The 24,310-nt window shown below is 36.7% G+C and overlaps 4 protein-coding genes across 7 annotated transcripts; 1 reads left to right on the top strand and 3 right to left on the bottom strand.

Annotated features, from left to right (window-relative positions):
* Positions 1-1,358: 1,358 nt before the first annotated feature.
* Positions 1,359-5,049, bottom strand: LOC143462799 (acid sphingomyelinase-like phosphodiesterase 3b). The gene is made up of 7 exons (XM_076961089.1): positions 4,801-5,049; positions 4,425-4,511; positions 3,256-3,506; positions 2,851-3,017; positions 2,515-2,703; positions 2,117-2,242; positions 1,359-1,914 (listed from the first exon to the last, which is right to left on the bottom strand). Exons 1-7 carry the CDS (start codon positions 5,040-5,042, stop codon positions 1,525-1,527), a joined length of 1,452 nt encoding a protein of 483 aa, XP_076817204.1. The 5' UTR covers positions 5,043-5,049; the 3' UTR covers positions 1,359-1,524.
* A 4,154-nt stretch (positions 5,050-9,203) lies between these two features.
* On the top strand, positions 9,204-12,846 carry LOC143462804 (uncharacterized). 2 transcript variants are annotated; one of them, XM_076961095.1, is made up of 7 exons: positions 9,206-9,726; positions 9,929-10,078; positions 10,257-10,446; positions 10,681-10,767; positions 11,760-11,917; positions 12,282-12,422; positions 12,645-12,846. In XM_076961095.1, exons 1-7 carry the CDS (start codon positions 9,291-9,293, stop codon positions 12,683-12,685), a joined length of 1,203 nt encoding a protein of 400 aa, XP_076817210.1. In that variant the 5' UTR covers positions 9,206-9,290; the 3' UTR covers positions 12,686-12,846. The 2 variants fall into 2 exon arrangements, with proteins under 2 accessions (XP_076817211.1, XP_076817210.1); XM_076961096.1 differs by lacking the exons at positions 11,760-11,917; positions 12,282-12,422; positions 12,645-12,846 and adding an exon at positions 11,154-11,554 and having other exon boundaries at positions 9,204-9,726.
* A 4-nt stretch (positions 12,847-12,850) lies between these two features.
* Positions 12,851-15,068, bottom strand: LOC143462811 (uncharacterized). Its single transcript, XM_076961106.1, has 3 exons — positions 14,289-15,068; positions 13,972-14,153; positions 12,851-13,272 (listed from the first exon to the last, which is right to left on the bottom strand). The coding sequence occupies exons 1-3, from the start codon at positions 14,833-14,835 to the stop codon at positions 13,012-13,014; spliced, it is 990 nt and encodes a 329-aa protein (XP_076817221.1). The 5' UTR covers positions 14,836-15,068; the 3' UTR covers positions 12,851-13,011.
* A 5,026-nt stretch (positions 15,069-20,094) lies between these two features.
* LOC143462807 (uncharacterized) lies at positions 20,095-23,521 on the bottom strand. Of its 3 annotated transcripts, XM_076961099.1 has the most exons (8): positions 23,348-23,521; positions 23,073-23,176; positions 22,338-22,415; positions 22,082-22,192; positions 21,865-22,011; positions 21,718-21,784; positions 21,230-21,409; positions 20,095-20,884 (listed from the first exon to the last, which is right to left on the bottom strand). In XM_076961099.1, the coding sequence occupies exons 1-8, from the start codon at positions 23,517-23,519 to the stop codon at positions 20,649-20,651; spliced, it is 1,095 nt and encodes a 364-aa protein (XP_076817214.1). In that variant the 5' UTR covers positions 23,520-23,521; the 3' UTR covers positions 20,095-20,648. The 3 variants fall into 3 exon arrangements, with proteins under 3 accessions (XP_076817214.1, XP_076817215.1, XP_076817217.1); XM_076961100.1 differs by lacking the exon at positions 22,338-22,415; XM_076961102.1 differs by lacking the exons at positions 22,082-22,192; positions 22,338-22,415.
* Positions 23,522-24,310: the final 789 nt, after the last annotated feature.

The raw sequence follows: 24,310 nt of genomic DNA, 5'->3' as shown, positions 1-24,310 counted from the left end.
CTATGATTTTTAAAGCACGTGATTGATAAAGAATGTTTGGTAACCAAGAGACCGTGACCGACCACGTGAAGTCCTTTATGTCGCAATGCGTTTTTCTGAAATATTGTTATGATGTTGTTATTATTAAATACTTGTATGTTGTTATTATTTTATTGGCAAATACTATGTACCGAAGCACAGGCGCTAACTGATACGGAGAGACGTCTCAAAAGAGCGTTGGTAGTTGGTACGCTTCCTTGTCTAAAAGGCGACCAACTCGAAATGCGAACGGGGAATGAAGAGAAGAAAACACAATAATTCTTTGGGTATATAAACATAGTGTCCTGCCGCTCTCTAGCGGACAGGGTGGTAAACGCTACACGCAGACTTCGTTAGTGCCTTTTACTTTTCTTACTTTGGCCAGGCAGCCTGCTTGCTCCTCTATTTCAGTGCTTCTAAACCTTTTTTTGCGGCGACCCAAATATTAAACGTAAATTAATTGCGATGCTGAGGCGACCCATTTTTTAAACCCAAAAATTGGGTATTTACAAATATTTAGCCTTGACTCGAACGTAGCTAATCTAAAGTCTCACAGCAAATAATCATCACCATGCTTCTTCACTTGTGTTTATGCAACAATGCACTATGACGTCAACAAAAAGTCAATATGCAATGAATAGAGTAAGGTACTCAGTTATCGAACGGCTTTCTGGACTAGTTTAATTGGCGACGGCGACCCAAACCAACCAAATGGCGACCCACTTTTGGGTCGCGACCCAGGGGTTGAGAAGCACTGCTCTATTTCATTAAGTTTGTGGTGGTAAGTGTCAACATTTTCAAAGGATCCATTAATCCGTTGTTTAAACTCTTGGATTGCACTATATACTCTGTGATGAGTTTCGTCGATCAGGCAATTAAGTTTTACTGTTTGCATGTGATTACTTACGTTTATTAATGATTTAATTGTAATTTTAATTTGTCCTCAGTCGGATAATTTTTTTGATTCATATGCCCATCTCTCTTATGATTTTCGAAAAAAACGCCCAATTTCTGAAAAGCCAGATATTCAGAAACTGCACTGCGTTTCGCTTACCTACTTCAGAAGCTGTTTTGCTAAAAACTGTTACCCGATGTTCAAGACATCTTTCTATCTATGCTTTTAAACAAGTTACTGGTAGTGTTACCACGTTTTACGGACGATTGATGTTTACTTTGCTTTTCATACATATGCCGTGGATAAATTTTAGTTCAAAACGTAAAGTAAGTGCTCAAAGCATCAAAGCCTTGAGCACTTTTAATGAATGAAAACTCTTTCAACCTTTTCGTAGAAAGATCTTAATTAATCACAAACTTTAATGATGTTCCTCATAATATTAATTTATAAATATGCTTCGGGTGCTTTTACGCTGTTTCACTTAAATATTCATCATTTTTTCTTAAAATTGGCCATGTGAAAAAAACAAACTTCTAAACAAAAACATTACAATTAAGAAAATCACTGGACATAATTTGACATCAAAATCCTACTCATAAACTGCTCAAGAACTACACCTGAAAAAACACCTGAAAAAAAGACAAGAAACCAAGTAACACAGCCGACTGTTGTAGATGGTTGCCATCTCCCCGAATGCAATCCTCATACGCGACCTTATCAAGGTAGCCAATAGCGCACACGTGATCCCGTTGGCATGTCTCGTCACAATGCACGTCATTGTAGGAAACTGAATTGTAAAGAGCGTATTTTTGAAGCATTTGGTTTTCTGGGCAAGTTGGGCAATTTGTGTCGGCGCTGTTTAGAGTTTCCCAAAGTTTGTTCATGGAAACAGCTCCAATATCTTGGAGCTGAAGCTCGCTTTTTGCGTTGTATTCTTCTAACCAGTCAGTGTTTCCATTTGTATTTGCTTCTGCTAGATTCAAATAATACTGTACGTAGTTCTAAACAAAAAATATAACTTCTGGTAACCTTTTTACGTAGGTGAAGTCGGACAAAATGCCAAGAGTGTATGCACTTAATTCAAACAAACTATTTGCTAAAAGGAAAAACCTAGGGCTCTGTTCATTCCTAATCTCTGATAACTTGATGTCTTTAAAATCTCATATTAACTAGGCCTACATACACAAGCATTTTATCACTTACCGTTGGTGCGTAACTGCCCTTATTGTATTCAAACAATCTTATTCCAGGGTTATTCGCTCCATTCACAACCTTAGGTAAAGTTGTCATCCAAGGGGTTACACCGGGAGCAATCCAAATCACCGATACCTGGGAAATGCAAAAATATCGGCCATGTTTTTTTCTCAACGGGCACACTTGACCTTTGCTTTTGAAAGTCGTGCCCACAAGTGCAATTTTTAAACCTGAAAAGTGGAGAGACAAGCTATGCTGTAGTCAATGTACATTACTGTACGACCCCACATTGTAATTTCATGGAAATTACCACAAATACCCTAAAAGCGACGGGTTTGATTAGTTGTAAAGAAACAAAAAGTAAATCAAGACCTGCAAATGGCATGGTCTCATCGATAGAAACTTACAGGTTTTTTCTCGCCGTCGTAGACAAGCCGGAAACTGTCGGTGTGGTGATGACCGAAAAATTGACCAACTATGACGTCACTATAGCTCCTCACGATTTCGAGGTAACGTGTGTTATATTGTGACGTCAGCCACATGTAGCCGTCAATAATTTCGAAATAACCTGGAGGTATGTGACCGATGACGTAGGCCTAGCAAGCAAAACAAGAATTTTAAAATGGAAAGCTTGTTAGTGGCGGATGAGATAAGTCTACCTCAAAAATTAGAGAAGACGCCAAAATCATTGGTCAGTTAAACACTTATATACGATTCTACAAAAAAGAATTTGATTCCCTCACTTTTTCCTTGTTTTTCTTCATTTCGCTTAACGTGTTTTCCAGCCATTGAAACTGCCCCCCAGGATCGTTGTCGTCTTCGTCGATCTGATGGTTGCTTGAGTACCAGATGTTTGTGTTCAGAGAAATCACGCAAAGTCCGGGGGTTACCTCAGTTGAATAATATCCATCTACAGAGAAGTTTTAAAAGCAGAGTTGTGGAAACTTGAGTCTCCAATTTCAAGAATTAATTAAACATTATATGAAAAACAAAATCTCTTTTTGTGACAATAAAGCGTCCGTGTATTGGTGTCAGATTTACGTTGATATCCTTCAGTGTGTGTGTGTGTGTGTGTGTGTGTGTGTGTATTCTTCAGTGTGTCAATCAAAACGATTTCTCAATGATACTAAACTTGTATGTTAACTTACTCGAACGAAACATTTCAAGGGAGTTTTTATCCGTGAACCAGTCTTGCCACAGATTGGCAACACCATTTAGAAGCGTGCTATTTCCCACCGGCATCTGATTCTTAGGGTGGTAGTCATGGTTACCCAATGTAGAATAAATGGTTGTGGTTGGAAACACTTCCTTTAAGAGACTGGTCAGATTGCTGATGGTTTCTATGACAACATCCTCACCCAGATATTTATCTTCATCATTTGTGTGTAGAGTGTCGTCCCTTTTATGACATCACAATCATTTGAGTACATAACAGCTGTTGTAGCCTTGCCCTTTACACAATCATTATACAGCCAGGTTACGAACAAAATACAAGTTAAGTTAACATCACTAGCATTGATCGAGCGCTTAAGAAAAACTGTGTCGTTACTTTTTGCAGTATACTTAGCAGGATATTTAGATTTTTAGACCACTACGTATTGAATGTGATGCTTTTGTAAATACATATAAAATCTGTTTTAAACAATTTCTCGTTCAATATTTTGATTTTTGACAAAAAACGAAAACTATAAGTGAAAAAAATTGCTATTTAGCGAGTAGCCTACACACGTCTTATATCTCTAAAACCTTGTCTCCAACACGCTGTAAAAGCTGAGAGATTATTTGAGAAAGAACGAACAACCTCGTCTTCATTTTACTGCACGTTATAACATGGATGGAATGTGATAAATGATGATAAACCCCAAGTCGCCTTTATTTGAAATTAGTTTAAGATGACAAATCAGGGTTTACTTGAGATTAGCAAAGGTTAAATCTTAGCTTAAGTCAACACTTTCCCGATAACAACCCGTTGAACTAACGACGTTTGCCAGTGAAACGGCCTGCAAAATCTCCAGAGATTACTGTAATTGTTAACTTTCAGTTCGAAGCAGTGTTTGTTCAAAGACAAACATTGTTTGCTTGCTTGCTCCTGTTCAAACCTACAAGCTCTATGTAAACTCACGCGACCCTATTCGTATATCCCAAGCGCAGAAGAAAACCTCATAAGCCCACGTGCGTTGAGTCAGCAGCTCGCTCATTTTGGAGAAATATGTCTCGGTATGTGGTTCAAATCACTTTGGCATGTTTTAGCTACGATTTTGTCGGAGCAGCGTTTCACCAAACATTGCGCGAATATAAACACAACCCAGACACATACCCAGTCCACAAGATGAAGTCGGGATCGCCTTTTATCTTTTTCATCGCATAAACGGAAGCGTTGATGAGATTCCAAGGCGAATCACATCTAAAAACATAAAGAGCTAAATGCCGCATAATGTCTTAATGTCATGTTCACTTCAGCTTCAGTCCAACCAGTCGTACTAGGACAAAGCCACGGTCAAATTTCTACGGAGGCAAACATGTCGAGTATACGTTCTTGGTTAAATACTTTGTTAAATGCCAAAATTCCAGAAACTTTACAGAGGGAAGCGTCTCATTTAACTCAGTGTAGCTACACAGTACAGCCTATAAGTCTAGTAGTCTAGATCTATCGATGCGATTGGTAACATTGGAAATTTGACGTCATGACTTACTTATAATCCCCCCAAGGGCCGGGCTTTATCGCTTCAGCCCCAAAGGAGGAGGGGCAGACCTGGGTTAAGTTTTCCTCGTTCTGGTCGTAATAGAAATCCAAGTGAAGGTCACTGAGGTGCCAAAAGTACCCCACTGTTACGTCACTGTTTGCATTATTAGAAGATGGAGGATCTGGATCAAGTTTTCCAGATTTAGCTCGTGTCAAAAAGATACAGAGACACAAAAAAATTATAATCTTCATAGTCAAAGTTTCCTGTTAGAGCAAAAAAGATTTTTAAGTCGTTTTAACATCGGTTTTGCGAACTCTTCCAAATTATCTGAAATTTCGAGAGATATTTTTGACTTGGCTACTGCTCGCTATGCCACGAGCGTTTTTTTAAGCAGAAATTGTTTTAAATTTGATAATCCGAGCAGAAATATCGTCGCAAAACTCTAAAAAGTAGCTTACTGGTAATATTTTGCAACGCCTGTCATCTCCTGCCTATCCTAACGCTTTATTATTAGCACTGCGCAGTTTTGTTTGTCCATTAAACCACACCGTCTTACACAAACTTTGAGCATGCCACCAGGTCGCATCCAGCCGATTAAACCACAGACGATCCAAACTACTCCCGCTTGGCGCTGTGGTGACGAATGACGTAATTCGGAAGTAATCAAATCCGGGTCGCGCATACTAAACACGACCAAAATATAGAACAACGCTTATTGTTAAACACACGAAATAAAACACTAAAAACAATGTAATATCATCAGATCTGCACGAGAACTCCGTAAGAATAAGGGCTAATTATGAAAATTAGCACAATTCAAACGTGATGACTTAGCGCGCCCTGCCGGTCATTTAAACGGAGAATGCTGAGACAAAAAGCGACAAAAACGTGGACACTCTAATGCTGTACAACCGATTGATATTAGTTGTAATAAATTATATAGTTAAAACTTTTAGGACTGCATACCACATTTCACCCTGCAAATACATGGTTGAGTTTGCTTTATTAACGAACTAGCTTTCACAGGCCTTAGCAAGGATATGTTTTACTTCAGCGACAAAAGCAACTACAAGCTTTTAATGTTATTTAGGCCCATCATCATCGTCTCGGATTTTAAATAAAATGCATCTTTTAAACAATAAATTTTTATAATAAGACAAAAGTTAGTCTATGGACAAAAAAACTGTGATTTTTCAAACCACAATTAAACTGAGTGAAAGCAACGAATGTCTGACGACATCGCCGAAATGTTAAAGTTCTCTCAATCACATATGTCGTTTGTTACGTCACCAAGCAATCAAAATGGCGGCTATTTCTCAAAGTTCCCATGGCAACCAGACTCTTTCAGGTTCATTCGCCGGAGTCATCGAGCAAGTTTTCGTTCCATTATTGCTCTTTTTTTAGAATATAAACCTTATGCAAACTAGAATTAAAACTTTAAGTGATGTTAAAATTCGTCTACAAAAGTATTGAATTATACTTGGTATATAGACAAGTCCAAATAGACCAGGTTTGCCGAAGTCAAAAGTGGTCAATTGCAAAAAAGTCTTTCTGCCCGCGTTCTGTTTAATGACCTTAACCTGCCAAAGAATTTGTTCAGTGAAAAAATTCTTTTCGTCCTATTGATACTATTTTCATTGCTTTATGAACATAAGAAGTAAACACGATCTCACCATCATCCAATTTACCCTGCAATTGACCAAGATTGGCAGGTTTAGTGCAACATATTATGGAATAAATTAATGCACGCCCCTATGACGGTTGGTCGCAGTATTGTGAGTCGGTGAGATTGGTTTCGTTAAATGATTTCTGTGGCAAATTTTTGATTTAAAAGCGGAAACATCGAGATAAAAATAATAAATAACAAATTTGGTGACCAACAATAGGCCTAAATCACAAACGAGATGGCTGTTTTAAAAGTTTTTTAAAGGGCCTCCAATTTAATTGGGTGTCAAAATCAAATAAAGCGTAGTAGATTTTATTCTGTAATAAAAAGAAGCTTTTTATTGTGGAAGTCAAATATGACGCGATTGGATTAATCAATGTGACATCATAATAAAAAATTTAAATTACGATTCAACCTTGCTTGATCTTTTAATCCTTAAACAATAGTTAAAGTGACGTAACAGATGTGACATTTTACGTAAAGCAATGCGAAGCCGTAATTCTAGCCAATGAAGTCACTCCGATCAAAGCAAATAAGTGGCTCTGTGACGCAACAATAAGAAAGTCAATATACTAGAAATAATACATAGTGATAGTGTTCTTTATAAAATGATAATCTTTGAAATTGATAATTCCAGCTTTATGTTATAAAAAGGTTTTAATACCACGTGACATACCAGGACATTTTTAACGGGAAGGAAAATGTCAACTTTTGCGATTAATGCTCGTCGATAAAACTTTTCAGCCATTTTTTGACGTCTTCCAATTTAAATCTAATAATTAGATTCCATTAAGGAGCTCGCCGCCATTATTAACCAACAAGTGAGTCATATAAGTTTCAAATATTGAGAAGAAAGAAGGAAATTTTTAACAGATGTCGTTTTAACATAATATCGCCGTCATCATGAATATTTATAGATGTTTGCAAACTGAAGAGTTTGATTTGTGACGAATAATGCTATCAATACCAGAATTATTTGTTATTTTATAAATCAAATTGTCTTAATTTGCTTACAACGTAACAAAAAGTATTTATTACGTCATAAGAAGATCAACTAAAAGGACTAAATTGTGTATTGAAGATTGTGTGAAAGTAAGCCAAGCAGTAAAGCATTGTGATGTAATAAACGTGTAAGTGTGTGACGTAAACAGGATCAGACAAACGACACAAAAAGACAAAACATTCTCCAAAATCTAAACAATCATTGAAATAAACTGTTTTTAATTCGCCTTAAAACAAAAATGGTGTTTAATATATATGACGTGACAATGGCAACGCGTAGTATTAAAAGTAAAAATAGAAAAATGTCAGACATGGACGCTGTAAAGTGAACGTGGCTTAAAACATTTTCGCCAAATGGAAAAAAAACTAAAAAATTCACTTTTTTTTCGGGCATCATCTCTGGACGATTAAGAACAATTCAATGAATTATTTATCTATGAGCGGTAATTGCTACATAAGAAAGATCCATTAATCGGTCATAATTTCATTGCAATTATGAATTTAACCTGAAAGTGCAAAGGTAAAATTAATTCAGACACGAGTCTCAGCTTTAATTATTAATTAGAGAATTGTTTATTATTGATAGAACTGAAAAGATATGAGCGAACCTTAATAAGACAAAATAAAGTGAATTGAAATGTTGGCTGAAGTATATTGTTAATCTATTTCTTCTATTACGTGATTAAATAAAACTTTCCTTAACATTAATTTTTCGTGATATCACAGAAAAATACATTGAACCATTTGGATGGGTTCAGTTGCCAAGAAACAAAAATTAACAGACGCATAAAAGTCCCATTATTAGATCACAATTGCTAATACGTGGCAACAAGTTCAAAATGAAGTCTAATCCTTCTACTACCAAAATTATAAGCTTCAAATTTGTCCACGCTATTATTGTTTTGTTGTGGCGTCATAATAGAGTCTTAACTTGTCGTATAGAAAAAGGATTTTGGCCACCGTCTGTAAACGATACTTAGACCGAGAGCGAAAAATGTGTACATTATAAACGGCAAATAAGCGACGTTAAGCGCCATTTAAGCGTAACAATGCCCTCGTACCGGCAATTACCCCATTCACCTAAGGTGGGCATTTCGACCCTCGACTAATCCAGCCAACCGACGTTAATCAAACATTCATAAGTTATTAAAAGGGTAATAGCCAGTTATAGTCTTGTGTTAAATGTCTCATATCGTGAGAAAGCCCTCCGTCTAGAATCCCACAAATGTATTACATGCCGTGGTTACTAAGAGACGTAATAATATTCCATAAAAATAAACTGAGCTTCATTCAAAATTAAAACAGAAACTGAGGATTTTGAAAGTGTTTATACGTTTCTTGTTGTATGATAAATTGCAAACGTAGGTGAAACGAAACCTTTGCATAAAAGCCGAAAATGTAATATTTTTATGTAAAGTTTTTAAAGAAATTTTATGTTAAAAACATGAATTTCTAAACCGCCAATAAATTTTGATTAAATTATTATGCTGTCTGTAAAAAAAATGTGACGACAGAAAAATAAAATTGCTTCAATCGATTTCGAACCGCGCAGATCAGAAACGAGAAGAAGAGAAAAAGACGCGCTCGTGAAGGAAAGCGGAAAACGACTAAAGCCACTTTCATCGCGAATCGCGCGCTGAATGAAGTTCATTTTACGAGACAGGAAAAAGGAGAATTAAAGACGGAAAAGTTTTCAAACTAAAATAAAAGTTTTAATACGTCGGGTTATCATTGAATAAGGAAAACTTAGAACTTGTAAATTTTCATTTTACACAAATATTCAGAATTTGCTACTGTCAGCCTTAAGTTAGTTTGAACTTGAACTAGAAAGATGAAACCCGTTGAACCAGCGATCCCGAGCTACGTCGCCGATGATGCCACGAAAAACCAAGAAAGAAAAATGACGTCATCTCCGACGTCACCAGATCGTCACAGCGCCAGAAAGACGAGTTTTTCAATCGACAATATCTTGAAAGTTCCGGTAAAACTTGAATTCGAACAAAAGAAATCTATTTGTGACGTCATCAATGAAATGTCAAAATACACTTCACCGAGGTCAGAAGAATCGGAAAATTCCGCTTTCGTCAGCTTCGGTGGGAATGAAATTAAGGACGAGGTGGCTTTAGAAGAAAAAGAAGACCCCGGTACTTTCCCTACTTCCCCAATGAACTCAACATCCTCAGATGGGTATTCTTCTCTGATTCGCTTTTCCTTCCAGAACAATCTTCCATTGCAAATGCTACAACATCAGGGGATTCACCCATTCGGTAAGTTTACTTAAAAGACGTTGCTGTTTTTTTCTCTTCAAATAACGAAATGATAATATACTACAGCAGGATTTTACAAAAAGTTTTAGAAAATATTCTGGGCAAAATTTGCTGTATATGGAGCATTAACTAAACATTTATAGTGTTGAGGTCTTAAGCAAAAAAGTTCACCTATTACGTATCATATATGTTGCATTTTTAGACCGGTCGAAACTACTTTCATCCGCTTTTCCTCAAAATTTCTGGCAACAAACCATCGGAAATTCGTCGAGTCTTGGACTTGCCTCGTTCCAAGATTTGAACAAGAATAAAAATTTTTTCTTACGTAATAGATGCAGAGAAAGAGGCGAAGGTTTGAAATCATATATTTATGCAAAAATGCGCTTTTTTACACAGAGACTTCACAAAATTTCTTAGTCTTTTTGCTGAAAATTTTGAACCACTTCTTCCAAGTTTTGGTCATTCAATTCAAATTTTAAAGATTCTATCAAATTAAAAACATTATTTCTTGTTTTAAACTTTTTCAACAGATCCCTTCAATTACAACGGGGAAAATTACTTTAACAGGTCAAGCAAGATTACAGAAGTGTCACCTGATAAAACCAATCAATCAGGGAACGCAGAAACACAATCAAAGAAAGCGAAAAAGACGCGAAAAGCGCGAACGGCTTTCACTGATGAGCAGCTTCGTCAGCTTGAAAAGAGTTTTGCTGGAAAACAGTAAGTCAAGAAAAAAATCAATTGATAGCTTTTTTTAAATATTTTATGTTATGTCAATGCAAGGATTACTATATCTTTTTCCGCTACAACTTATTAACTTTGCAAAAACTTTAGTTCTTTGTTTGTGTTGAGATAAAGCTACAACGCGTTTATTGTCATTAACAAGGATAATTTCTACCAATACGCACTGATTTAATTTATTCCATTATGACGTAATAATCTCTTACATTCCAGATATTTGTCTGTCCAGGAGCGAATGGATTTGGCGTTAAAGCTGAATTTATCCGACACTCAGGTGAAGACCTGGTATCAAAACAGAAGGTGGGTGCGGGAATTTTTGTTAAAAGCTGAGATATATTTAAGGTTAACTTTGCTGCCCATATCAGGTGAATTTTTTAAGGATTTCTGTTTCTACTTCGCCAAACCTTGCGTAATTCATGAAAAAAACTCTTCTTTAAGTGCTAATCGCGACTTTTCATTCAGTTACTTGTGCTATTTTTGATGTCATAATCATCAGCGTACAGTTAACTCGCTTGGGAAATAAACTTTTGCTGGTGTATTATGATGTAACAAATTAGCTGTTATGATACAAAAGCTTTCCCCAAAGTGCGAATTAACACCATTTTCGTCCCATAACAAGTCACAATGGGATTGCCAGGCAAACGCTTATTTGGGTCGATTCCAAAAACTCTTCTAATTGTGTGAAGATTTTCAGCAATTAGAGAGAATCTCGAGCAAAATGTTCATTCCCAAAAGCAATCACAGAAGGAGCAGCAGCTGTTATATTACGATGACGACAAACGGTGGTTTATGCAGGATTGCGTAAAAAGATGTGGGGTGTTGGGAGACCAAAGTTTTTAAATTCTGGGTCTGAAATCGACGCGTTTGTCTTCGCCCAAAATGCGAGAAGCGCAAACATTTTTCTTTTTACGCCTTAAAAACGCTTTGAAATAAATTGCGTTCTCGCAATTATACGTACAATAGCGGCAATTTATGGTGTGCTATTTTGAATTACTGCACAAAACGATTTTGAAACGCCGTGTACTTACATATGATATGATTTCCTCGGTCATACTCGTCAGATGATAAGTAATTGCAAATAAGAAATTGCAATGAACGAAAAAGATTGGAGACGTAAAAACGTCCACCTCCCCCAAAAATTGGGTATTTGGGGGGCCATGACCCACAGTTGCCCCAAACAAGCTTGTGACAGCAAAGGAAATCCACAAACGTATGTTCAGAGCGACGAAGTAGTTCATATAAACCACATAAACATTTACAATTAAATCATACAATCTAGTTTATTGTTTCAGAACCAAATGGAAAAGGCAGCATGCGGTAGGAGTGGACTTTTTGGTGGAAAGCGGAAATTACGCAGCACTGGAACGGGTGTTCCCCGTTTCGCATCCTATCTGGCAGTGGCCGATGTTGAGACAACAAGTTAACAGCTACCAGCATATGAATGCAACAGGTTGGACGAAAACTCAAGCGTGGTGCCGGCTTAGGTCTAATATCTACAGACATTGGTCCGTACGTTCAACTGTAATATCAGCAGGTTACGTCATAGCCCACCTATAAGGTCTATGATAAAATAATAATATAATCAAAAGTGTGTGATTCAAAATTCGATTAAATGGCCACAAGCCAAGTATCGAAATTATACAAGATTTCATAAAATCATTACTCGTCAAAAAACACATTTTTCATTACTGTAGTTTATAACTATGGCGAGTCAGTTACACGGAAACAACTGTTCGAAAAGAAAGCTTACGTCATAGATAGTCCAATGTTTTCAAAATTTCAATTAAATCACTTGACAGACATTTTCTAAACAGGACGTACCTCTTCTCTCCTTCCCGTTCTTTGCCAACTTTACGGGATCAACAATTCACCAGCTACGTCATCACTGATGACGTCATCGTTACCGGGGAGTTCCTTGGAGGAGAAGCAGTTTATCCAGCAGAGTTCAAGTTCAGGTAAAAGTCTATGAATGATGACAAACGTTTTTTTGGATCTTCCGCGATTGAGAAAGCGGAATTTATTCTGGTTAATTAATTAATTATTAATCATTTTTAAAACGTCACCGAAAATGTGTTTTTTATCTTTGGTGTTTTGTAATTTTGGCGTTACTCTGATTACATTTTATTAATGATAAATGCTATGCATCTTTTATTACCAATAAAGGTTTTTTTGTGTAGATTTCATGCAACCACGTGACAGCATTCGCACAAGCGACTAAATCGTTCATTTGCGCCGTCTAGCGGAAGGTGTATCACTGTTCCTTTACAATCTTCAATGAAAACATGATTGTTATTTCACTTGAAAGTATGTGTCTGTTTGTTTGTGTTTACCTGTTCGATTGTGCGTGTGTGTGTTTGCGTTCCACTGTCAAACATGCTTCAAGTTGGCAAAGGAAAGTTTAATGCAAATAAACAAAATACTTGAAACAAAATTTAGACGAAGTACGTAGGAAGAGCATAAATGCCAGCAGCTTAGACAAAGACAACGCCACTTGCGACGTTGCATAAAAGGCCCTTATTGCGTCATAATAACCACGCCGGCAGTTTATTTTTCGGAAATCGTTTCATTGGTTTTTCTCTTCAACAAATCGAGGATCGCCGCTTTAAGATGTCTATCCGGTGGCCCGTATGTGGCCCGGACTTGGATTCCGTGACCTGGGATTCGAACCGCTTTCGGCCGATACGGCTCACTGCTTGTGACGCCATCAACGCTTGTGACGTCGTCGTCGTCGGAGCAGGGACCGCGACGTTTTTCTTTTGTTCTTCTGTTCTGGAACCAGGTCTTGATTTGACATTCCGTAAGATTCTGCAAAAAGTACATGTGATGTCGATGAAGTTACAAACCGAATGATTAATTTGAAAATGAAATTTTTCGGCAAAAACGTTGGAATTCCGGTCTTTAAAAAGCAAAAATGATTCAAAAAATAAATCTTAAATAAATGAGTCCGTGAAAGTTTTCAAGAAAAATTTGAATCTTTAAGCACTCGTTATATAGGTCGGCAAGTTGAAAGAAAAATGCGTTTCACACCTTTCTACTGGTCGAGAAATTAATTACCGGTCCCAGAGAGGTTTTGATGCGACTTAGAAGAACCGCAGGTACAATTAGTGCAGCGTTTTATTGACTTTGTTGCTAAAAAAACGACAACAAAGGCGGTGATTCGTCTAATTTGGCGCCACCGGCTCACGCAGCAACAATTAGCGCACATTAGTGATACCCTGCGTATTGCTGCGAGCTGGCTTCGAATTTACGATCGAGCAAAGTATCGTTTTGGGATGTCTTTGTTTGCGGCGCTTTCTCTAATTAAGAAACGCTACCACACTAGCCTTTGAAAATCGCCCCACAATATTATACGACACCATTTCGATTAATAATAACAGAAATATCAAAAGTTATACTTATAGTGGAAATTAAATTTGGCATACAACATACGGGCATTTGGTCAGATTTCAACATCGTGAATGTCAAAAACAGAATCTTTAACACAAATTATTAAAAATATTTCACCACTTTTGTTGACAGATGAATCCTCTCTGGGCGCGTCAGATAAGGCTTGGAAGAAAAAGCCTTTTCTAATTCGAGAATTTGAAAGCCAGTGAATAATTTTCTTCCAATCCGCTGTCTTTGTAGTTTTTGCGACGATTTCTCTTCAGAAATTGTCGAGTTGTCTGAACCAGCATTGGTGTCGTCTTTGACAAGAAATAATTTTTTGACAAAAATACTAAACTATTGTTAATTCTTGAAATTTACGCTTGCACAAAAATGTTCGATCGAAAACCAAAGATCTTCATCTTACTGATGATGGCATATGATGATAGTCTTACTTGCAGTTTGAGGTTCAAATTTTTCAGAAACTGGTTTCGAATCGTGGCGGCTTTCTTCTGATGATGGTTTATGCTCCGGCTTAATATCTCTTCTGGACGCTGACGACGGAAGAAGATTCGGATATCGCGACAAATTATGCGGAGAAAATGCGTTATATGAATTATCGTAGGTCGGCAAAGGTTTGGTCGAAGATGATGAAGTAACAGCAGCAGGGGAAGTCGGAAGATACCCCAAGAAAGGAGGAGATTGACACTGATTCTTGTAGCCTGCCTCAGGACATGACGTCCTAACATCAATCGCAACGTGGCATTGTGACGTCATACCAGGGAAACAGTATTCCGGGACATCGGAAGAGGAAAATTGTCCGAAAATTGGACTTTTTTCAGGTTTTGGATTTATGATATTTTCTGGCGGTTTCCACTTGACCGTGTAGTTCCGGTTTATTCCAGAGGTGACGTCAGTATGTACTCTGGTCCTTCTGTCATCTGGGTTCGACTTCTGTCCGCAGCTTCCCAAGATAAAATCGATTGAAAAATTCAGTTTCATTTCAAAACCTTCACAAACATAGAAGTTGTTTCTCGTTAAAACAATGCAACAGCTTCATTGAACTCCACCGCATAAGCTTTTGCCGCTTGTTTATTTTGACAAAAAAAACATTTTTGTTATCTTTTGATCAATTTTTCTAACTTATTTCCCTGCTATGAAAATTTTTCCGCTAAACTGAAACTTAAACCTTTGTCACTGTTACGTATACCGTACGTCATAAGTAACAGCATACACGCCTCGCTCTAAAAATAATTGACGAATTAATTCCCGAGCTGCCCTTTTTAACGCAAAAGAAAATGGTCAGAGAAAAACGTGAAGTCCGCCTATACTTGGCATAGCGCCAAAGTGTCGCGTGCACAATGCTGTCCACTTTGTGACGAAACAATGGCGCCCAGTTTGCAAAAGCAAACGACGCCATAAAGTGACGATTAAGTGGCGACGTCTTTGGGTCGGTGCCGTCTCACATCGCCATGTTGTAACTTTTTGTTGCGTCAGAGATCTAAAGAAGTACAAGTGGATTACAACTTCGATGCCATTGTTCGTCAACCGCTGCTCTTTATGACGTAACAAAAGCGTGGCGTCACTCAGCTCAGCGAAGGTTGCAAAGAGAATTGAGAAAATGTTTGCAAACAAATTGCAATGTAAATGATGCTGATGTGAAGACGCAAAAATAAAACAAAAAGTTCTTAAAGTTCATATTTCTTCTTCAGCAGCAACGAACGGTACAGCCTATGCTGTGCTCTGGCTATCACAGAACATTTTTGGCGGCATGAAATGCAAGTTTAAAAATTTACATTAAACATTGGATAAACAAAGCTTCAAAGATATGAAACAGAATCTTTACCATACAATGTCATTTTGAAAACCACCCACTATCGGTTTGTTGTGACGAAATAATTGCTTGTGTTACGACATAACCACTTGTTGTCCGTCTCCTATACCCAATCAGCATTACTTCAACAAAGACATGATTGTAACTATTTTAACAGTAATTGTGTCGTCATAAACAAGTCGCGACACAATTTTCTGTCGCACAAGATCGTTGTAGAAGTGTGCCCGCTCCATCAAATTATAAACTCGCTGGGTGAAGAATTAATCGCGTCAACTTTTGTCTTCAGTTATTTATTCAGCTCCAGTAATCGGGCGATTAATGAAACACTCAACGCAAGGCAGCCGGGAACGCTTCAGAATACTTTGTCGGAGATTTTAAATATAAATACTAGCATCTAGAAAATATACTAAAATACTAATACTAATACTAAATTATAAAATACTAATAAAATACTAATACTAATTATAAAATACTAATACTAAATAAAATACTATCTAAAAGACAGTGGTATAAATAGTATCTAAAAACTTGCAGTAAAATATTAACTTGCCCTTTCGCAAAGTTGAAGTTGAATCGCTTCAAGTGCGAGGTAAAATTTTCCTCTGAAAATTCGTCTTATCTCCTCATCAAACATTTTACACAAGTCACAGCCGTTGATTGTTTTCGCAGACATCAATTGTGTGACGAAACAGGGTAGGATTGTGATAAGATGATAGTGACGTCATATCATAAAAAGAAGTAAGGGAGCAAATTAGTCAGATTCTAATAAGAAATCTCCATAATAACAATCTTAACTAAAATTTTTGCTAATTTTTTTTAATAATAGCTTTTTAATACTAACTTACTCGAACTCTACAATTTATCTGAAAACTTTGCAACTATCATGAAGCTTTATTTTTTGGTCTGCTATCTCTTGTAAGGAAGAGTTATTCAGGTGAATATGGATACCGCTAGGTTCCCACTAAAGCGCTAAGAAACATGATGTGTAATTCTAGTTGTTAGCTTCTTCCAAAAAGTTAATAACCTCTATTATTTCGTATTAATATCTATATACAGTACTTAATAATAATATACTTGTAAAAGTCTTTTTTTTTTAATTTGACCAAATTTTATGAATAACATAGAAAAAGGAATTATTATAAGCAACACATATTGAGTTTACATCTGAATTGAATGCAATAATTAACTTCCAAAGCGCGGGACTTGGAAACGAAACCCGGCCCTCTGTGAAAGCAGGTATTGAGTTTTCAGCTGAACAAAATGGACTTACCATGATAGAAGGAACTTACCGGTAGGTGGCAGCACAACCCAAATATTATGTTGCAAGTGAAGTAGCCACTGCAGATGACCTTAAAGAATGAAGGTAATTTAAAGAAAATTTTCTTTCAACAACTTTGCGACTTTTTAATTTCTACTTCTTCTCTGCAAAATGTGACGTATGAATGCATCCAACTCTTCAGGCAAGTTAAGATTTGGGAGTCTGAACTGTCTTTTGCCCAAGCTGATATGTTAATTGCCACGGAAACAGCAAGGGTTTCAAAAAGGTAGTCTGAAACCTTCGCCGTACATATTTTTTCTAGTCTTTGATGAAAGGATATGAAATTCAAACAACTTTTATGAAATTGTATTTTATTTACTTTTCTGTTTAATTCTGCCAACTTTTATAAATCTTATGCTTTATTTCATTCTGCATAAAACGTTTCTCTTATGTTTCAACACTTATGTTCATCATTAACGTTGTAATGTAAATAAGCATAAGAACGCTGGAAAAATTAGTAAAATAACGAAGTAAAACGTGATAAAACATTCAAAGATTTAGCTTCGAGCTTTATTTTCGCGGAGAAACTTATACGATGTGTGAGACCGTTGTTTCATGAGAAGAGTTTGAACTGTTGTCTGTCTGACGGGCCATCATAAAAGCAATAAACGACCCTATAAAGGCAAATATACAACACGTCCAACCACCAACAAAGGCGTAACCGTATGTCCAGTAGTAATCTGTAAGTAGATTGTAACTTCGAAGAACTTGAACACCCTGTCCCCAGAATATAGACATGCCGATGAACTGAGTAAACGCTAAAATAAAAGCAGTATTTCTGTCATCTTCAGCTATAGTTATAAATCAAGAATAATCAAATAATCCGACTTCACAAACAACTTACATGAATACTAACTTTGAAAAAAAAATTTCTCAAATTTTAATTGTACGTCAAGTCGGTACAGTTTTTAAAACAGTAGTTTTTGATTTGCTGCTTTCAACTTATTTCCTCTAAAAACAAACGAAAAAATTTACCTCCGAAAATCAGCACCCAGCCGTAGACATTTTTTGGCAACGGATCATCAGAACTTCTTTCTTCTCGACTTCGAATTAAGTAGCCACAACAACACGTAAGACTAAGAACTACCTATGCTGAACCCATTATTGTGAAGGCTTTAACGGCGTCAAACGCTGCATTATTAGGCATTGTCTCACATCCAGATGAACAGCAATATTCCATCAAACCAAATGAGCAAGATTAACCGTAAACCCAGCCCGGAGACAGCACACAAAGTATAGGTGATGCAACCACAAATACAATAAACGCATATTTTGCAAATTTTAGATATTTTTCTGTCAAAGTTGAATAACTGTCAATTGTTATGCTACATATGCACCGAACTAAACTAACGTTTATGTCCTGAGATATCACATTGAACAAACTTGTTTGTTCAGCGACCTTTTAATAAACTTTACCGAAATAAAATAACGTTTTACGAAGCACTCAAAATTGTTACATATTTGACAAAAATACCGGACGACGCGAACAACTTTGCTGGGGTTAAGATAAAACTAACATTAACTACAGGAGATCGGTTAATTTACGAGCATCAATTTGTTGTGGACATTGACATTGTGAACGCCTTGACACACAAACGTATAAGAGGAATATTTTACGGTAAACAGCAGTAAATTACCAAATCAACCAACGCATTTTACAGTAAACTAAAATTCAAGTTGTTTAATTTTTCGCATTTACGCAAAAAGCGTTTGTTGCTATCACATTCATTCCGGAATTACTTTATAAAGTGCAGTTTATTTGTGAGCTAGGAGTGAAATCAGCGTTGACTTTTAAGCAAGTTTCTGGAAAATAAAACGCGAATTCGTTTTCTACTTGCATCATTATTGTGAATGTCGCTTTGTTCTTGCATATGATGATTTTGTTGACAGCTGTTTAAGCTTACACTGGTCAACAGAAAATTTTAACCAGAGTTGGCTTTATATGTTTCCGAAAGCATTTCTGTTGTTTATTTTAAGAATGCCATTATCTTTTTTCTAGCACGTTAGGTGTTTGAGATATTCTTAATTTTTCTCTTTTAGAATTTGACCAACATTACAAGAAGTCGGGCATTGCGGATTTTGCCATGCATTGCAATTCAGCTTTGACGTTTCAGAAGGCATTCCGTCTTGGGCTGACCTGATAAAAACCAATTGTTTGCTTTGTAAGTCATTTACTGAATACCGTATTTTCTTGAATAGAAACCGCGGCTACTATTTTTTATTTTTGAAGGTTTTGTGCGGCTTCTATTTTTATTACATGAAGTACCGGTAGTGTTGATTAGATGACAATAAAATTCTGCGCCGTCTTTTGACAAAAAGGTTTTATTCTATTGCTATCTGATCACTACTACAATGTGACAACTGCTGTTTTTCGCATGTGCAAGCTCTCAATGACAGCCTTTATATTACACCGAAGCGATTTCAGCATTGTCTTCTGCTGCTTCTATGCGAGGGCGGTTTCTATTGTTTATTTTTAATCAAATCGTGCGGTTTCTATTCAAGAAAATACGATAGTCAAGGGCACAGGCCTATGTGGTATGCTTTAGTTTAGATTATTAATTTTCGGTAGTTTTAGTTGTTTCATTGGAACGCGGAAGTAACGATCAGCTTTTTCAGAGCTATATATGCGCTATACAGCATTTGATTGCCGCATAGCGCGTATGCTCCAATTCCATCCACATCATGCCAAGAAAGTGCAAAAATGGTCCAGACTAGTTTTGTGGTAGCTTTTACGATTAAAACTCAACGACGAGCCATCAGAGCAGATCTGAGAAAACTATGTAAACTGTATTTCCGGTTGTCTGTTGGGAGATGAAGACAAGCAGTGGGCATCAAATACGGACTCCTTGTTCAAGCGGCTTGAGTAATTGGCTAACAAACGAACACCGGCGATGGTTTTTCATGTTCCTATGATATGGAGGACAAACTAAAGACCACTTTCAAGATCGCTACTTTTGCCTTGTTAACGTAAAAGGTTATTCCCCGGACATGGAAGCAAAATTATCTCAAATCTAGACTTGTTCCACGTAACGCATCAAATGCCTGCAACACGTTCACGTCAAGATGGACTTGACGCCGCTCAGGGTTCTTTTGAAATAAACACCAGAGGTTGGAGCAACGTCTAACTACGATTACGTAATTAGAATATTACGATTCTCATTACGTCGGTAATTCTAGTGTTAAGCGCCTTGATAGACAACAAGTCGAAATAGTGAAAACATGAGCAGCAGTATCGGTAAAATGACCTTGTGCAAACAAAGAAGCTCTGGTGCACTTAAGGTTTTTGTAAAGCAACTTGTTAACTGTGATCAATTCTGCATTTTCAAACGACATTGCAACAGAGCGAAGGAATTATTGCAATAAATACAAAAATGCCACCTACAGATCATAATTGAAAAGCTCAGTACTTGGCTGGAAATCGCTGAAAAAACGACAAAGACATAACCAAGCCTACATTGGAGTGACAAAAACAAAAAACAGATTCTACAAACGTTTTTTCGTCAAAATTTCGTCTCGATGTCAGACAAAAGTGCGAAGGACGCTGTCAACTCTGTTAAAGCGTTTACAGCGTTTTGCAGACAAACAACATCGCTGGTCCTTGAGAGAAAGCCTACTATAGAATTTTGTACCTCATGTCGAAAATCTATGGCTTGTCACCAACTTCTACGTAGTGAGGTCGTATTGGTGAAGTTTACTGACTGACGTAGAGACTCGCGATGGTTGTAGCGGATTTTGAAAGTTCTCACACAATAATGACGACAATATAGCGTCTAATTTATCATTCACGGCTCGCACAGTGTCAAGATCTTGTGAAATGACAACAAACTGCTGCAGCGTTGTTAATTTTGATACGCAGCGTGCTCTGGATTGCTCAAGGGCGACATCAAACGGTGGTTCACCTGCAAGAAACCAGACCAACGATCAATAATCATGACACCATATAAGAACAATGTCAGTGAAACCGTAAATATAAGTCTAATTAATCAACGGAAAGAAAATAAAACGAAACACATCAGAAAGTTAACAGATCTATATCGAAGTGGCATTATGCGACAGGCAAAAACGAGAAACAGCAACATCTGCAAGTTGTCAAGCACAACTTAATTGGAAACGATTGCATTCAAAATGATCCGTTCTTTAGTTTCTATCATCACACGATCAAACTTGTCGGGTTGAAAAGTGAATGCAATACTAGATACTTGCAATACTACAATAAAATGCAATACTAGAAAGGGACAACTCACCTGTTTCAATGATGATGTTTTGTTCAGTTTGTTGCTTCCTTGTTTTCCGCATGAGGTTAAAATAATCGCTCCGCTTTGGGAAATACCTTCTTCTGTTTCGCGAAGGCGGAGTCTTGTTGTAAAACAAAACATTCAAGACAAAATCTTCCACCGACTTTTTCACGACGTCGATAGTGGAACCTGTTGAAGTAACATATCTACAGATGGTGGTTATAACTAGTATGAGTGATTGATGGAAGGCTTACTAAACATTGTACATGGCATACAATTTCTATTATATGTTAAAATAAGGCGAAAAGTAGGATATTAGGTTACCAGCATTGAAATGCCTGTGCGAGTACATTGTACCTGGCATTGTGCCTCAATAACAAGGCCACACATATAATGGAATACGTTTGAAGTGAAACTGTTAGTACGGCATTTGACGACAACAACAACTGAATATTAATTAAGGGTAAGTTAGTTAGTCAAAGTGAAAGAAAAATCACCTTCACACGTCAGCTCCATTATCTTCAACTTAACACGGTCGTCGATATTTTCACGTTTCCCAATTTCCTGATGAACAAATTATTTACATGGGCTTCAGGCCTGGATGTTTAAAAATAAGAACAAGCTTAAGATAAAAGATAGTTCACCTCTTCACCAACTTCAAAACAATTGTGATCTGACAATGACGGTAATTTGACGTAGAATTCCATCTCTGCGCATCCTATGTGCTCATTAAAGTTATCTTCCAAGTTTTTTATTCCTTCTTCTTTCGACTTTCTGTCTTTACCCACAATCTACATGGAAAAAATTCAACGGAAAAATTGCCATAGAATGCTTTGTATAAAAACAGAAACAGTTACGCACTATTATGCTTGAAAATCGGAGTATTTGCTGGATGTGAATTTTTGCTTTGCATCCCATCTTTTTAGATTCTTGTCGCACTGTCCGTGATCTTTTCAAATATTCGCCTCTGGCCTACAAAGTTGTCAATAAGGCAACACAATACCGTTTAGCCAGAAAACACCAATGTGTAAAAATTCAAAAACTTTCAATACATGTTGATTACATCAGAATAGTATTGTTATTGATCTGACTTGTCACATAAGTTACTAAGAATTACTTTCAACTTTTCTTTTCGCGATTGTAGTTTGTTTTTTAAAGATTTGTTTTTGTCGCTTCCAAGATGGCATTCAAGAACCTGAAGTTAAATGATAAGAATTGAGTTGACTCTAGGCCACCAAAACATGTGGGTTTGACAAGAGTTGCATGAAACACTAAACTGTTAAAGTTGTTGTGAATGTGAAAGATTTTATATGAACGTTTTTGGCCTTCATACGAACACTTAAACACTAACTAAAACAGTACAGCAGTAACATGTTCTAATTGATTTCAACAAAAACGAATTGTGTTGGACAGAAAACAACACAGTTTTCACATAGAATAGGACAAGCAATAAGGGTCTCGTTTACTTTTGCACTCCCCTATCAAAATAGGTTATTGAGGAAATATTATGTCATGATTTATTTGCTATTACTTCTTAACTCCTTTCCATTCAAACCTTCATGTTGCAGTGCAAAAGTATAAGAGACCCAGCAAGAGTACCTGGAATTCTTATTACATGCATGCAAATTTTTAAAAGCAACGCTAGTAATCTACCAGATTGGAAAGTTTGCTGTTTTTTTTGGGGGTGAAAAATCCCGCGCGCAACAAAATGAAACAATAGCCATTATAAGTGCAATTAACACACTTTCCAATCTGAGCAGTCTAGTATATCAGAGAGAAATCTAGTGACAGTACTTAATTAACAATATGTACTCCATAGTGGTGTAGATATGAGATGACCATAAAAACAAACCTTCCTGCCATAGAACATAAGAGGATTTCCATTAAATGAAATAGGAATGCTTCCACCCTTCTGGCTTTCCCAGAAAATGTTCTTAGTTAATCCATCTGGCTTCACTAAAACAAAAAAAATCAGCAACGATCACGTTTAATATGCAATTTTCGTCTATGTGCACTATGATTTAGAGAAAAAATATGCTACTGTGGCATATAGCCTACACCTCACAGCTGCAGATTTTTTGTTAAGCATTCCAGAAGCCCAGCTTGGCCGATAATTTTGCTACTTACCATTTGAACCGAAATTCTTCACTTTTGTGCAAACCACAAATTTTGTGTCGGTGATGTCCTCAAATTCCCTAATAAAATTATCGACATCTCTCAAGTTTGTAAATAACTTGATTACATTTTCGTTGACATGCTTACTGAGTTCAAAATCTTCAAACATTTTCGGAGCAAACATGTTATCTGAATTAAGACAACTAAAAAGTATTTAGGTTTTGGTTTTGTAAAATACATTATTTGATGTCTAAAAAACATACAAATTATTCCATCTGGTTTTCTTGTTTTTTGCCAAAATGCTGCCCGTCCTGACTTGCAAACATTGCTTCTTTTTCTAGAACTAACTATGTTTAAAAAAACCAATGTTCTTTAAATACCAAAGCATTTAATACGTATTCTAAGTGCTTACGCTTTTTTAGACACCTGGTGATACCAAGGCATACCGGGACAGTCTCTAATCTCTTTATTTATTTATTTTATTTTTCGCTGTTGACTGTGGAAAGCGAAATTATTGGTGCTAACCTTGTCATAGAAAAAGAAGAAATATGCTTACAAAAATCAACAAACGAGAAAAAACCGGCAAAGCCCGGGAGCTTAAAAGTGCGAGGTGTTAACCATTGAGTAGCGTCACCAAACACAAAGTAAACAGAAAAATGTTTTCTATTATTTTTGACCAAACCCTTGGTCAATCGTTTTTCTTAGAATTGTTATTACATTAATTCAAACACATGCGCAATTTTCTTTGCGTATCCATTTACGCACGTAGCGAAAATTGCTAAAAAACGGATGAAAAACGTATATTGTGTACAGCCACCTTTAGGATTCTGCTCATAGATATTTTATAAACATGTGTATATAGTATTTATGATTCTGCCAGAATCATCAATGATCATAGAAATCTCAAGGGTTTGTTGAGAGACCGAGAATGACGGTGGTGCCTACTTGGGCGTCTGGTTGTAGAAATTAACCAAA

The sequence above is a fragment of the Clavelina lepadiformis genome, chromosome 6, assembly GCF_947623445.1.
Source record: "Clavelina lepadiformis chromosome 6, kaClaLepa1.1, whole genome shotgun sequence".
Classification (NCBI taxonomy): Eukaryota; Metazoa; Chordata; class Ascidiacea; order Aplousobranchia; family Clavelinidae; genus Clavelina; species Clavelina lepadiformis.
Note: the sequence above shows the minus strand (reverse complement) of the source record. Positions and strands in the feature narration are given on the sequence as shown.

Bases quoted from the DNA above. Each gene is read 5' to 3' on its own strand.
- LOC143462811 (XM_076961106.1), bottom strand. From the start codon at position 14,835: ATGAAACTGAATTTTTCAATCGATTTTATCTTGGGAAGCTGCGGACAG. The intron at 14,154-14,288 runs GTAAGACTATCA...TTCTTGTCAAAG, and splicing joins ATTTGAACCTCAAACTGCAA to ACGACACCAATGCTGGTTCA. The intron at 13,273-13,971 runs GTGAAATATTTT...TACTTTTTGCAG, and splicing joins TTCATCTGTCAACAAAAGTG to AATCTTACGGAATGTCAAAT.
- LOC143462804 (XM_076961095.1), top strand. From the start codon at position 9,291: ATGAAACCCGTTGAACCAGCGATCCCGAGCTACGTCGCCGATGATGCC. The intron at 10,079-10,256 runs GTTTGAAATCAT...CTTTTTCAACAG, and splicing joins ATGCAGAGAAAGAGGCGAAG to ATCCCTTCAATTACAACGGG. The intron at 11,918-12,281 runs GTTGGACGAAAA...TTTTCTAAACAG, and splicing joins CCAGCATATGAATGCAACAG to GACGTACCTCTTCTCTCCTT.
- LOC143462807 (XM_076961099.1), bottom strand. From the start codon at position 23,519: ATGTTTGCTCCGAAAATGTTTGAAGATTTTGAACTCAGTAAGCATGTC. The intron at 21,785-21,864 runs GTGAACTATCTT...TTTGTTCATCAG, and splicing joins GTTTTGAAGTTGGTGAAGAG to GAAATTGGGAAACGTGAAAA. The intron at 21,410-21,717 runs GTGATTTTTCTT...TTACTTCAACAG, and splicing joins AATGGAGCTGACGTGTGAAG to GTTCCACTATCGACGTCGTG.
- LOC143462799 (XM_076961089.1), bottom strand. From the start codon at position 5,042: ATGAAGATTATAATTTTTTTGTGTCTCTGTATCTTTTTGACACGAGCT. The intron at 3,507-4,424 runs GTATGTGTCTGG...ATGTCATAAAAG, and splicing joins GACTTCATCTTGTGGACTGG to GGACGACACTCTACACACAA. The intron at 1,915-2,116 runs GTAAGTGATAAA...TTTTTTGTTTAG, and splicing joins AGGGCAGTTACGCACCAACG to AACTACGTACAGTATTATTT.